Source organism: Oncorhynchus keta, chromosome 2 (genome assembly GCF_023373465.1).
Source record: "Oncorhynchus keta strain PuntledgeMale-10-30-2019 chromosome 2, Oket_V2, whole genome shotgun sequence".
NCBI lineage: Eukaryota > Metazoa > Chordata > Actinopteri > Salmoniformes > Salmonidae > Oncorhynchus > Oncorhynchus keta.
Window position 1 is genome coordinate 17,533,070 of NC_068422.1, and position 14,773 is coordinate 17,547,842.

Consider the following 14,773-nt stretch of genomic DNA (forward strand, 5'->3'; position numbering starts at 1 on the left):
CAATCTGGGTCAGGTGGGCATGATTTGAAAGCTTGTTCTATTGCCAACGTGACTAGCTAAGTTATAAAATACGATCTTAGTGTTAGGTTTTCACATGGCAATTCAGAGAATCATAATGTAGTTTTGGTGCTCATAGTCAGTCATGAGTGCATTCGGGTGCTCACAATAAACAAAAATGGTAATACCCTGGGTTGTTCTCAACAGAATATATCGCCATGTCATCTTGTACATCAAACATAGTGATCATAAACATTGACACTGTATATGACTTTAGTTTTATGGTTTGGAAATGTGAAGTGCACATTTGGACTCACAGGTGTTTGGCTTGCTTGTAATCACATCAAAGCGGTATTTATTATAATCCTCAACATCTCATCTTTCAAAATACATTGAGTCATCATTTACAGCATTTCCGTCACTCAGACAAAATATTAGCAAAAGTTGCCCAATTAGCCGGAGGGATGGGGGCAACTTCTTGTCATGCTCGGTGCTCAAGTTAAGAACAGCTGTCAGTCAAAACCCATACAGAGCTGTGAAGAGCCAAGCCAGAGCTCTGACGTCATGTATAGCATGTTACTGTACAGCTACTACCGTCATATATAGCATGTTACTGTACAGCTACTACCGTCATGTATAGCATGTTACTGTATAGCTACTACCGTCATGTATAGCATGTTACTGTACAGCTACTACCTGTCATGTATAGCATGTTACTGTACAGCTACTACCTGTCATGTATAGCATGTTACTGTACAGCTGCTACCTGTCATGTATAGCATGTTACTGTACAGCTGCTACCTGTCATGTATAGCATGTTACTGTATAGCTGCTACCTGTCATGTATAGCATGTTACTGTACAGCTACTACCTGTCATGTATAGCATGTTACTGTATAGCTACTACCGTCATGTATAGCATGTTACTGTACAGCTACTACCTGTCATATATAGCATGTTACTGTACAGCTACTACCCGTCATGTATAGCATGTTACTGTACAGCTACTACCTGTCATGTATAGCATGTTACTGTACAGCTGCTACCTGTCATGTATAGCATGTTACTGTACAGCTGCTACCTGTCATGTATAGCATGTTACTGTACAGCTACTACCTGTCATGTATAGCATGTTACTGTACAGCTACTACCTGTCATATATAGCATGTTACTGTACAGCTGCTACCTGTCATGTATAGCATGTTACTGTACAGCTGCTACCTGTCATGTATAGCATGTTACTGTACAGCTACTACCCGTCATGTATAGCATGTTACTGTACAGCTACTACCGTCATATATAGCATGTTACTGTACAGCTGCTACCTGTCATGTATAGCATGTTACTGTACAGCTGCTACCTGTCATATATAGCATGTTACTGTACAGCTACTACCTGTCATGTATAGCATGTTACTGTACAGCTGCTACCTGTCATGTATAGCATGTTACTGTACAGCTGCTACCCGTCATGTATAGCATGTTACTGTACAGCTACTACCGTCATATATAGCATGTTACTGTACAGCTGCTACCTGTCATGTATAGCATGTTACTGTACAGCTACTACCCGTCATGTATAGCATGTTACTGTACAGCTACTACCCGTCATGTATAGCATGTTACTGTACAGCTACTACCGTCATGTATAGCATGTTACTGTACAGCTACTACCCGTCATATATAGCATGTTACTGTACAGCTGCTACCCGTCATGTATAGCATGTTACTGTACAGCTACTACCCGTCATGTATAGCATGTTTCTGTACAGCTGCTACCCGTCATGTATAGCATGTTACTGTACAGCTGCTACCCGTCATGTATAGCATGTTACTGTACAGCTGCTACCTGTCATGTATAGCATGTTACTGTACAGCTGCTACCTGTCATGTATAGCATGTTACTGTATAGCTACTACCCGTCATGTATAGCATGTTACTGTACAGCTGCTACCCGTCATGTATAGCATGTTACTGTACAGCTGCTACCCGTCATGTATAGCATGTTTCTGTACAGCTGCTACCCGTCATGTATAGCATGTTACTGTACAGCTACTACCCGTCATGTATAGCATGTTACTGTACAGCTACTACCTGTCATGTATAGCATGTTACTGTACAGCTACTACCCGTCATGTATAGCATGTTACTGTACAGCTACTACCCGTCATGTATAGCATGTTACTGTACAGCTACTACCTGTCATGTATAGCATGTTACTGTACAGCTACTACCCGTCATGTATAGCATGTTACTTACTGTACAGCTACTACCTGTCATGTATAGCATGTTACTGTACAGCTACTACCGTCATGTATAGCATGTTACTGTACAGCTACTACCGTCATGTATAGCATGTTACTGTACAGCTGCTACCTGTCATGTATAGCATGTTACTCAGATTTGCCACCAATGCTCCTTATAGGACACATCACTACACTCTATACTCCTCTGTAAACTGGTCATCTCTGTATACCTGACGCAAGACCCACTGGTTGATACTTATTTATAAAACCCTTTTAGGCCTCACTCCCCCCTATCTGAGATATCTACTGCAGCCCTCATCCTCCACATACAACACCCGTTCTGCCAGTCACATTCTGTTAAAGGTCCCCAAAGCACACACATCCCTGGGTCGCTCCTCTTTTCAGTTTGCTGCAGCTAGCGACTGGAACGAGGTGCAACAAACACTCACACGGGACAGTTTTATCTCAATCTCTTCATTCAAAGACTCGATCATGGACACTCTTACTGACAGCTGTGGCTGCTTTGTGTGATGTATTGTTGTCTCTACCTTCTTGCCCTTTGTGCTGTTTGTGCCCAATAATGTTTGTACCATGTTCTGTGCTGCTACCATGTTGTCATGTTGTGTTGCTGCCTTGCTGTGTTGTCTTAGGTCTCTCTTTTATGTAGTGTTCTCTCGTCGTGATGTGTGTTTTTGTCCTGTATTTTTAATCCCAGCCCCCGTCCCTGCAGGATGCTTTTTCGTAGGCCGTCATTGTAAATAAGAATTTGTTCTTGTCTGACTTGCCTAGTTAAAAAGGTTAAATAAATATAAATAAATACATTAAAATAAAAAAAACAGGTGCATGCTTGTTGACAATTGTCATGAATAATTTTACAAATACTTCCAGTTGTGCATCTGGATTCACTTCCTCATACACATCAGACCAACATACATTTTCAACAAAAGACTCCTGAGAAAAACATTTTGTATGAAGCATTGACAACTTTCGGGTCCATGCCCTGATGAAGTGAGGCTGTTCTGAGGGCAAAAGAGGGTGTACATTTACATTTAAGTCATTTAGCAGACGCTCTTATCCAGAGCGACTTACAAATTGGTGCATTCACCTTATGACATCCAGTAGAACAGTCACTTTACAATAGTGCATCTAAATCTTAAAGGGGGGTGAGAAGGATTACTTATCCTATCCTAGGTATTCCTTAAAGAGGTGGGGTTTCAGGTGTCTCCGGAAGGTGGTGATTAACTCCGCTGTCCTGGCGTCGTGAGGGAGTTTGTTCCACCATTGGGGGGCCAGAGCAGCGAACAGTTTTGACTGGGCTGAGCGGGAACTGTACTTCCTCAGTGGTAGGGAGGCGAGCAGGCCAGAGGTGGATGAACGCAGTGCCCTTGTTTGGGTGTAGGGCCTGATCAGAGCCTGGAGGTACTGAGGTGCCGTTCCCCTCACAGCTCCGTAGGCAAGCACCATGGTCTTGTAGTAACTTTGTACTTTGAACTTGAAAGCAAAGGTTGTCTAAGATGAGAGAGCTGAAGACAACTTGGAGTTAGACCAACTGCCCTTTTTTAATTAGGCTAGGCCTAACTATCCATTTCCCTGTGTGTTCAACGAAGTGAGTCCCTTTTGGATCACTTTGATATTTTAAGTAGAAATTGTGCTCCAAAATTGGATTTTAAAAGCCTGTGATATGGAATGAAGTGCCCTTTTGATATACAGGGATTTTTCTGCTATTGAACTACTTGGGTGTGCCGCCTAAGCATTTTTTTCTGGGTCACCTAAGTCCAAACAGTATGATAAATTAAATGCAAATTCAGGATGGAAAGATGCTTTCAGTGTAAGCTAAAATTACTATAACCAGATAAAAAGCATATAGAAAAGATAATGGACATATATTTTAAAATAATATAATCTTTGTTAGTTCTCAATCACCAAAATGACAACTAGACAGTCGGGGAGAATTGAAAATTCACAAAACAATGAATTTAGCAGTATTGAGATTATTATTATGTTTGAGTAAAACAACACAGCATTAGCCATGGCAAATGCATATAATTGCAGGAAATTAGCTTTAAAACTGCAATATTTTCTCAGCTCCGTGGAGAAATTTGTAGAATTGCAGGAAATTGGCTTTAATGCAAAAATGTTTCTAGGCCAAAGGGCTTCCAATGTCATTTAAAATTCAGCTGCATCAACGGGTGATTTTTTTTTTTTTTTTTTTCTGATTATTTATTTCTAGGGCTGTCAAACGATTAAAATAATTACTCGAGTTAATGTATTTTGTGGTCTTGTAGCTCAGTTGGTAGAGCGTGGCATTTGTAACACCAGGGTAGTGGATTAAATCCCCGGGACCATCCATGTTTGAAATGTATTCACGCATGACTAGAAGTCGCTTTTGGATAAAAGCATCTGCTAAGTGGCATATATTATTAATGGCGACACACATCCATAAGTACTGTTAAAGCTTGAAGCATTTTAAATGCGTGTAACTGTAGGAAAAATAAACTGTCTCTATGGATACAACAATTACCACGACGTGTTCTCCGATCATGCGCTGACCAACTGGCAAGTGTCTTCTCTGACATTTTCAACCTCTCCCTGTCTGAGTCTAATACCAACATGTTTATTAAAGCAGTCCACCATAGTCATTGTGCCCAAGAACACTAAGGTAATCTGCCTAAGTGACTACTGACCCGTAGCACTCATGTCTGTAGCCATGAAATGCTTTGAAAGGCTGGTCATTGAGTAAAACAACACAGCATTAGCCATGGCACATATCAACACCATTATCCCAGAAACCCTAGACCCACTGCAATTTGCATACCACACCAACAGATCCACAGATGATGCAATCTCTAGTGCACTGCACACTGCCCTTTCCCACCTGGACAAAAGGAACACCTAGAGAATGCTGTTCATTGACTACAGCTTAACGTTCAACACCATAGTGCCCACAAACTCATCACTAAGCTAAGGACCCTGGGACTAAACATCTCCCTCTGCAACTGGATCCTGACTTCCTGACAGGCCACAGCCAGATGGTGAGGGTAGGCACCAACACATCTGCTCACCAACAACAATGAGACAGCCTATAGGGAGGTCAGAGACCTGGCCGTGTGGTGCAAGGACAACAACCTCTCCCGCAACGTGATCAAGACAATGGAGATGATTGTGGGCTACAGGAAAAGGAGGACCGAGCACAGCCCCATTCTCATCGACAGGGCTGTAGTGGAGCAGGTTGAGAGCTTCAAGTTCCTTGGCGTCCACAACACCAACAAACTAACATGGTCCAAGCACACCAAGACATTCGTGAAGAGGGCACAACAAAACCTATTCCCCCTCAGGATACTAAAAAGATTTTGGATGGGTCCTCAGATCCTCAAAAGATTTTACAGCTGCACCATCAAGAGCATTCTGACTGGTTGCATCACTGCCTGGTATGGCAACCCCAAGGCACCACAGAGGGTAGTGCGTACAGCCCAGTACATCACCGGGGCCAAGTTTCCTGCCACCCAGGACCTCTGTACCAGGCGGTGTCAGAGGAAGGACCTAAAAATTGTCAGACTCCAGCCACCCTAGTCATAGACTGTTCTCTCTGCTACTGCACGGCAAGCGGTTCCGGAGCGCCAAGTCTAGATCCAAGAAGCTTCTAAACAGCTTCTACCCCTAAGCCATAAGACTTCTGAACGGCTAATCAAATAGCTACCCAGACTATTTGCATTACCCCCCCCATCCACGCTGCTGCTACTCTCTGTTATTATCAATGCATAGCCAGTTTAATAACTACCTAAATGTACATAATTACGTCGACTAACCGGTTCCCCCACACATTGACACATTGACTCTGTAATGGTATATTGTCCCACTATTGTTATTCATTGTTGCTTCTACACCTGCATTGCTTGCTGTTTGGGGTTTTAGGCTGGGTTTCTGTACAGCACTTTGAGATATCAGCTGATGTACGAAGGGCTATATAAATACATTTGATTTGATGATTTGATTTGCTCTTTAATTATTTGTTATTCTTGTCTCTTTTTGGGGGGGTTCTTAACTGCATTGTTGGTTAAGGGCTTGTAAGTAAACATTTCACTGTAAGGTTTACACCTGTTGTATTTGGGGCATGTGACAATTTGATTTGAACAATGTTATAAGTACACTAACCATCTGTACTGAGTACTTTACACATAGGCTTTCACACTCCCGCCCTCCCACACCCTCTCTCTTTCACTGGGCGAGTTCGTTTTGCATGGCCCGGTACCCGGGCTGGGCTAAGTTTGCACCTTTTTTAGGCCATTCTATTGGTTCTTAAATAAAGGTTAAATACAATTATAATAATTTCTGTTTTTCATTCTCCCCATCCAACAGGACAGCTAACCCGTCATAGTGGTCATCATGGATCTGTATGACCCTCAGACGCTAGGCATAATGGTATTTGGAGGCTTCATGTTCATCTCAGCCCTTGGCATCGTCCTGGTCTCCACCTTCTCCATGAAGGTAGCCTAACTGTTGTTAATATAATAATCATAATGTATACCATTTAGCAGATCCAAAGCGACTTAGTCATGCGTGCGTGCATTTTTCTTATGGGTAGCCCCAGCAGCACTCAAACCCACAACACTGGCATTGCAAGCACCATGCTCAACCTACTGAGATACACAGTTGTTGTCGTGGTGGTGATCATGTATTACATTTAACTGTTAAGTTTTCTCATTCTTCGCCATGAAGGAGACCTCGTATGAGGAGGCTCTGGCCCAGCAGCGTAGAGAGCTGGGCAAGATGGCACCTCCCAGCCAACTGACCAAGAAGGACAAGAAGAAGGACAAGGTAAAACGAGATAAAACACACCTCTACTCAAATGCCTTTTTGTAGAATTATTCTAGCTGTGTGTGTGCCTGCGTGCATTTTAATGCACATACATACTGCAGCGCATTTTGATTGTCATATATAATGTTAAAGTGTGTTCTAAATGAAATGTATTATTCTAATCATTAAGATATCTGAGAAGAAGAACCGTGGTAAGAAGAAAGATGACAAGCCCAATGGGAAGCTGCCGGAATCGGAACCAGAGGAGTTCCCAGTGGCCGTACCTGAACAAACCCCAGCCCCAGAAAGAGTCACTGCTCCTGCCCCAGCCCCAGAAAGAGTCACTGCTCCTGCCCCAGCCCCAGAAAGAGTCACTGCTCCTGCCCCAGCCCCAGAAAAAGTCACTGCTCCTGCCCCAGCCCTTGAACCAACCACTCACCCTGCTCCAGTTCCCACTGCTGTAGAGGCCCCACCTGCCCCTGCACCAAAGGAGAAGAAGAAGAAGGAGAAGAAGGTGGCTAAGGTAGAGCCAGCTCAGGCGACCACCACCCCCATTGCCCCCTCCAAGCCTGCACCAGTCCTGGAGGCTGTCACCAAGGAGGTCCCTGTGATGGCAGTGCCCCCAGTGGGCTCCCAGCCGACTGCAGCCAAGGCTCAGGAGGCCAGGGCTCAGGAGGCCAGGGCTCAGGAGGCCAGGGCTCAGGAGGCCAGGGCTCAGGAGGCCAGGGCTCAGGAGGCCAGGGCTCAGGAGGCCCAGAACCCTTCTAAGAAGAAGGCATCTTCCAAGAAAAAAACTGAGTCTGGTAAGGAAGCTTGGTCTATTTTCAATGCATTTCAATAATTTTACATATGTATTATTTCACATAACTAGAGAGCAACACAACTATTGATAATATACATGTATTTTTTGTGACCAACTTTTTATTTAGTTTGTCATCTTTTTGAAAAGGGGTTACGGGGTATAACATTAGAAGGGGGTTACGGGGTATAACATTAGAAGGGGGTTACGGGGTATAACATTAGAAGGGGGTTACGGGGTATAACATTAGAAGGGGGTTACGGGGTATAACATTAGAAGGGGGTTACGGGGTATAACATTAGAAGGGGGTTACGGGGTATAACATTAGAAGGGGGTTACGGGGTATAACATTAGAAGGGGGTTACGGGGTATAACATTAGAAGGGGGTTACGGGGGTATAACGTTAGAAGGGGGTTACGGGTATAACGTTAGAAGGGGGTTACGGGTATAACGTTAGAAGGGGGTTACGGGTATAACATTCAATGTCATATTCATATATTCAGTTAAGATATTTGCATTTGATATTTCCTAGTAACTTTTGGCTGCCACTCAAAAACAGAGCAACAGAGCAATGCATACAAAGATTTGAGGCCAATTTCATTATGACACATTTATTAGGTGTTAGTCTGTGAACAAAGTTGAAATGAAAAAATTGATGGTCAGAATTATGGGATGCCAAGGTAATGTTTTTCTCTATTCTGGTCTAGTTAAAGGATTATTCAGTTACATTTAGATCTGTGGGCCATACTTTTTTAATGGCTAGCTCAGAGTATGGGCTTTCCAATAGTTTAGTTTATATGTTACAGAGGTAGTCTGTTTACAAATTCCATAATTGGACAGGTTGACAGCTGGATTTCCCATGGAACTCCATAGGCCAGCATAGCTGACTTAAGTAAGAATAATAAAATGCTTCTTTCAGATCTTGGAATGTCCTAAAATCATTACTGTCCATGATATCGCCGATACTGCATTGGGGCGATGTGAAAGGCCGTCCTTTCGATCGCAAGGCATTATTAATATTGGCGTGTGGGCATGCCTTTTAGTTTCCTAGTTGCATATTTTTTTCAATTTTGTGGAAAAGAGAAATTGTTCGAGCAATAATAGGGACAAAGCGTAGTTTACATTAAGAGATATCAATGAACACCACCGCTTCCAGTTCCATTTCTAACTAGTAGACTATTTGATTTAGAAAAATGGCTCCTGGATGCTGATTGACGCAACGCGGAGTGCCTGGACACAGCACAGATCACAAACCCCCGAGGTGCCTTATTTCTATTATAAACTGATTACCAACGTAATTAGAGCAGTAAAAATACATGTTTTGTCATACAGGTGGTATACGGTCTGATATACCACGGCTTTCAGCCAATCAGCATTCAGGGCTCGAACCACACAGTTTTATACCAGACAATATACCATGGGCATGATGCAAAACTACTTGTTTACTGCTCTAATTACGTTGGTAACCAGTTTATAGTAGCAATAAGGCACGTCAAGGTTTTGTGGTATATGGCCAATATACCACACCTCCTCGGGCCTTATTGCTTAATTGTATAATAGGCCGGACTATATACTATCTGCAGAGGGACTTGTGCTCCTACACTGCAGAACAAAGCTCAGTTGTTTTCTCTGTGGTGGACTGATTAGAATGAGAAATTGGTGTGCTCAGCTGAAGTTTGTTGGTAACACAGTGTTTGGGTGCCGGGTTCAAAAGGTATACACTGGAAGAAAGAAAAACCTGCACTCACTGAAATATTCTTTAAGTTTTCATGTCATTTTTTTTAGCAGCACATGTCAGAGCAAATGGACACGTTTCAGCGGCATCTGACGAAGGCTGCCGTGGTGGAGTCTGATCTTAGCCAGTCTAACTGGGTGTGGTCTGGTCGAAAGACTACTACTGCACACACACGGTCAGGGCCCAAGGCCTCTGTGTGTGTGTTGGGTTATGTGTGTGTGTGCCACCAAAGTGCAGCTACTACAGCTGCACAAGAACAACAAATACAGGACCACAAGTACAGTAGTTTCTCCTAGTGTTGTAAAATTCCAGGAACTTTCAATAAATTCCATGGTTTTCCTGAAATCCCTGTTGGAGGAATCGTGGAATCAGAAGGGAATAAGCAGGAAATCCGGAATCCTCCAACCAGGATTTCTGGAAAACCAGGGAAGTATGTTGTCTGTCTGTAGATGTCATTCTTCCTTATATGGGTTGTGTTTTTGTGACTGACAGACAGACCAACACAGGAAGTGAGGTAACTGCTAGCTAGGCTGTTAAAAACATATCTTTCCGTTTTTAATGAGTGGAAACGGTAGTCTAGGCAGGAACTACTTTAGCCAAAACACAAGCACTACTGTAACACTCTTACTACAACAATGACAATGTGTGTGTGTGTGTGTGTGTGTGTGTGTGTGTGTGTGTGGGGTAGCCTGTTCAATTCTCAGTCTGTTCTTGGCTGCAGTGGCGCCCTCCTGCTCAGTGTGTGCATGTGTATGTGTGCACAGCTCTGGCCCTGTTGTGTGCTAGCTGACAAAGCCTCTCAGTAACTCAGACAATAGGGAGTTTCTCTGGTGCCACATGGGCTGTGTCTGCCTGGTACCACTCTGCCTTCTCAGCCCGGGGTACAGCTGCCCAGTTCCCACCCATTCTGCCCTGAGCCATGGGAATTTACTCATATATTAAGCATATTAGACATACAGTTGAAGTTTACATACACTTAGGTTGGAGTTCATTAAAACTCATTTTTCAACAACTCCACAAATTTCTTGCTAACTAACTATAGTTTTGGCACATCTACTTTGTGCATGACACACGTAATCTTTCCAACAATTGTTTACAGACAGATTCTTTCACTTATAATTCCCTGTATCACAACTCCAGTGGGTCAGAACTTTACATACACTAAGTTGACTGTGCCTTTAAACAGCTTGGAAAATTCCAGAATATGTCATGGCTTTAGAAGCTTCTGATAGGTTCATTTACATAATTTGAGTCAATTAGAGGTGTACCTGTGGATGTATTTCAAGGCCTACCTTCAAACCCAGTGCCTCTTTGCTTGACATCATGGGAAAATCAAAAGAAATCAGCCAAAAATTGTAGATCTCCACAAGTCTGATTCATCCTTGGGAGCAATTTCCAAAAGCCTGACGGTACCACGTTCAAACAATAGTACGCAAGTATAAACCCCATGGGACCACACAGCCGTCATACGCTCAGGAAGGAGACTAGTTCTGTCTCCTAGAGATGAACGTACTTTTGTGCGAAAAGTGCAAATCAATCCCAGAACAACAGAAAAGGACCTAGTAAAGATGCTGGAGGAAACAGGTACAAAAGTATCTATATCCACAGTAAAACTAGTCCTATATCGACATAACCTGAAAGGCCGCTCGGCAAGGAAGAAGCCACTGCTCCAAAACTGACATAAATAAAGCCAGACTACGGTTTGCAACTACACATGGGGACAAAGATCATACTTTTTGGAGAAATGTCTTCTGGTCTGATGAAACAACAATGGAACTGTTTGGCCATAATGACCATTGTTATGTTTGAAGAGAAAGTGGGGAGGCCTGCAACCCGAAGAACACCATCCCAACTGTGAAGCACGGCGGTGGCAGCATCATGTTGTGAGGGTGCTTTGCTGCAGGAGGGACTGGTGCACTTCAGAAAACAGATCGCATCACGAGGGAGGAAAATTATGTGGATATTGGAGTGGCCATCACAAAGCCCTGCTCTCAATCCTGTAGAAAATGTGTGTGCAGGCCAACAAACCTAACTCGGTTACAACAGCTCTGTCAGGGGGAATGGGCCAAAATTCACCCAACTTATTGTGGGAAGCTTGTGGAAGGCTACCCAAAACGTTTGACCCAAGTTAAACAATTTATAAGCAATTCTACCAAATGCTAGTTGAGTGTATGTCAACTTCTGACCCACTAGGAATGTGATGAAAGAAATAAAATCTCAAATAAATAATTCTCTCTACTATTATTCTGACATTTCACATTCTTAAAATAAACTGGTGTTCCTAACTGACCTAAGACAGGGAATTTTTACTAGGATTAAATGTCAGGAGTTGTGAAAAACAGAGTTTTAATGTATTTGGCTAAGGTGTATGTAAACTTCCGATATCAACTGTATTTAGCCTTCATTTATTGCCTTTTACCCCACAAACACCCCACGAAGACAACCGATAGCTGCCAAATATCTGCCAAATATCAACCAAACCTAATAGAGTAGAATGCCCTACTAGACTGCCCACAGTGCCCAGTTCCCTCCCCTGAGATTGTGAGAACTCACAATCTTACGATGGCAGGCAACCTGTATCAGACAGTAGGAATATTCCACACGGCCTTTTACCCCTTAACTTCCCAAGTTCTGCCAACATTGTATTCCTGTGCACAGTAACTGCCCTTTTGATGAGTGCTTTTCTCAGTAGGGAAGGATGTTTTATTAATAGCTATGATTTCCTCTCCTTACTTGTTGCATCTGACTCTCTAGGTGCTTGTAATAATATGTAATAACATCTCTCTCCCTGTCGTGCTCTCTGTTTAGCCATACCAGTGGACTCTGGTCTGGATTCCCCCCTGTACCTGCCCTACAGGGCCCTGGTCTCTACCGTTAGCAGTATGGTGATCAGTCAGGGAGAGGCCCAGCGCCTCATAGAGATCCTGTCTGACAAGGCTGGCATCAGACAAGACACCTGGCAGATGGTATGACCTGTGGCGGGGGATGGGAGATACTGTTGGGGGGGGTGATATGAAATCACTCTGGGGAGGAGGACATCATGCATGACATCGTGGTATGACCCGGGATGGGAGATATCATTGTGGAGTTGAAGGGGTGTTGACAAATGTAAGGCTTGAGTTGGAGGGTAGGGAATCCGGCAGGGCATATAATACAATCTGGTCAGAACTGGATGGGAGATGTCATTTGAGGGGGTTGGACTGGGAATGTGTGATGTGGGGGGGGGTGGTACTGCATGGGACGGGAGAAACCACTGGGAGGGATGGTGACACTGACACACGTCATGCATGAGGAGGATGGGTGATTGGTCAGACACTCACAAATACACTACAGTTGTTGATTTTGATATTGATTGTGACTAACTTCCTGTGTGTGTGCACATGCTACTCAGGCTACTCAGAAGGGCGACCCGGTGGCTGTGATGAAGAAACAGTTAGAGGAGAATCAGAAACAGCTGGCAACTCAGCAAGAGGACGCCACCGCAGCCAAGAACAGACTGAGGGAACTCACCAAGGTAACACGCACACACACAATGCGCCGGAGTGTGTCACCGCAGCCAAGAACAGACTGAGGGAACTCACTGGGGTAAAAAAAAACACATTCTCACACATTGAGAATATCTCTGAAAATATGACTTATTTAACCACATAACTAGAATTCCCTCCCATGGATGAGTTGAACAATTGTTTACCACTGTTGTCTGTGTGTAGGAGCCAGGGTTGGGGTCAATTCAAATTGAAGTCAGTCAATTCAGGAAGGGATTTGGAATTTCACATGAAATATTTTCATTAAAAAAAAAAAATTGAATCACTTCCTGAATTGACCCCAGTCCTTGTAGGAGCTGTCTGACAGACTGTATCTCTCCTCCTTCTGTAGGAGCTGTCTGCTGAGAAGTCCAAGGTGGCCAGTGTGGAAACCAGGCTGAGTTCCCAGCTCTCGTCCAGGGAGCAAGAGATGATCGCTCTGCAGGCTCGGATGCAGGCCTCCTACCAGGACCACGTAGCACAGACACAGAAACTCACCGCTAAGGTACTGTATATAGAATAGAATGCATGTCTGTCTCTGTCTGTCAGCTTCTGTCTTTTTCTCATTTGAATTCAGTATACTTTAAATTAGTTACGTAAAGATTTCCAAAGCATTCCAAAGCTTTAAGTCAAAAGTCCCTCCCTACTCTCAGGTCATCAGTCTTCAGGAGCAGTTGGAGTCAGGTCCCACTGCCCAGCTGGCTTGTCTGCAGCAAGAGAACTCCATCCTCAGAGATGCCTTGAACCAGGCCACCAGCCAGGCAGAGAGCAAGTAGGTGTCTGTTCCTAACCTAAACCCTAACCCTGAACCAGGCCACCAGCCAGGCAGAGAGCAAGTAGGTGTCTGTTCCTAACCTAAACCCTAACCCTGAACCAGGCCACCAGCCAGGCAGAGAGCAAGTAGGTGTCTGTTCCTAACCTAAACCCTAACCCTGAACCAGGCCACCAGCCAGGCAGAGAGCAAGTAGGTGTCTGTTCCTAACCTAAACCCTAACCCTGAACCAGGCCACCAGCCAGGCAGAGAGCAAGTAGGTGGGTTCCCGGACACTGTCACAAAACGTTTTAGTTTTTGCCACTACGAAGAATACGTTTAGTTTTTAGAATGCAGATATAAATTCGTATGGAACACAGTAAATTATGATTACTAGGTCTAGGATTAGTGTGACTAAGAGACTGTCTACTGTGAAGCCTGCTCTGAGGTACACTACATGGCCAAAAGTATGTGGACACCCATTCAAATGAGTGGGTTCTGCTTTTTCAGCCACACCCGTTGCTGACAGGTGTATACAATCGAGCATGAGGCCATGCAATCCCCATAGATAAACATTGGCAGTAGAATTGCCTTACTGAAGAGCTCTTTCAACATGGCACCGTCATAGGATGGCACCTTTCCAACAAGTCAGTTTGTCAAATTTCTGTCCTGCTAGAGCTGCCCTGGTCAACTGTAAATGCTGTTATTGTGAAGTGGAAATGTCTAGGAGCGACAACGGCTCAGCTGAGAAGTGGTAGGCCACACAACCTCACAGAACGGGACTTTCGTTCTGTGAGCGTAACAAGTAATAATTGTCTGTCCTCAGTTGCAACACTCACCATCAAGTTCCAAACTGCCTCTGGAAGCAAAGTCAGCACAAGAGCTTCATGAAGTGGGTTTCCATGGCCGAGCAGCCGCACACAAGCCTA

General features: G+C 43.9%; 1 protein-coding gene across 6 annotated transcripts in view; it reads left to right on the forward strand.

Annotated features, from left to right (window-relative positions):
* Positions 1–14,773, forward strand: part of LOC118374069 (ribosome-binding protein 1-like) — a 71,272-nt gene that overhangs the window by 33,247 nt on the left and 23,252 nt on the right. For all 6 annotated transcript variants that reach the window (XM_052473150.1, XM_052473145.1, XM_052473152.1 and 3 more), the window contains exons 2-8: positions 6,598–6,726; positions 6,958–7,056; positions 7,226–7,838; positions 12,378–12,535; positions 12,961–13,083; positions 13,446–13,598; positions 13,747–13,865. In XM_052473150.1, the coding sequence (XP_052329110.1) occupies positions 6,625–6,726; positions 6,958–7,056; positions 7,226–7,838; positions 12,378–12,535; positions 12,961–13,083; positions 13,446–13,598; positions 13,747–13,865 (1,367 nt within the window). In that variant the 5' untranslated portion in view covers positions 6,598–6,624. The remainder of the gene's footprint in view (positions 1–6,597; positions 6,727–6,957; positions 7,057–7,225; positions 7,839–12,377; positions 12,536–12,960; positions 13,084–13,445; positions 13,599–13,746; positions 13,866–14,773) is intronic.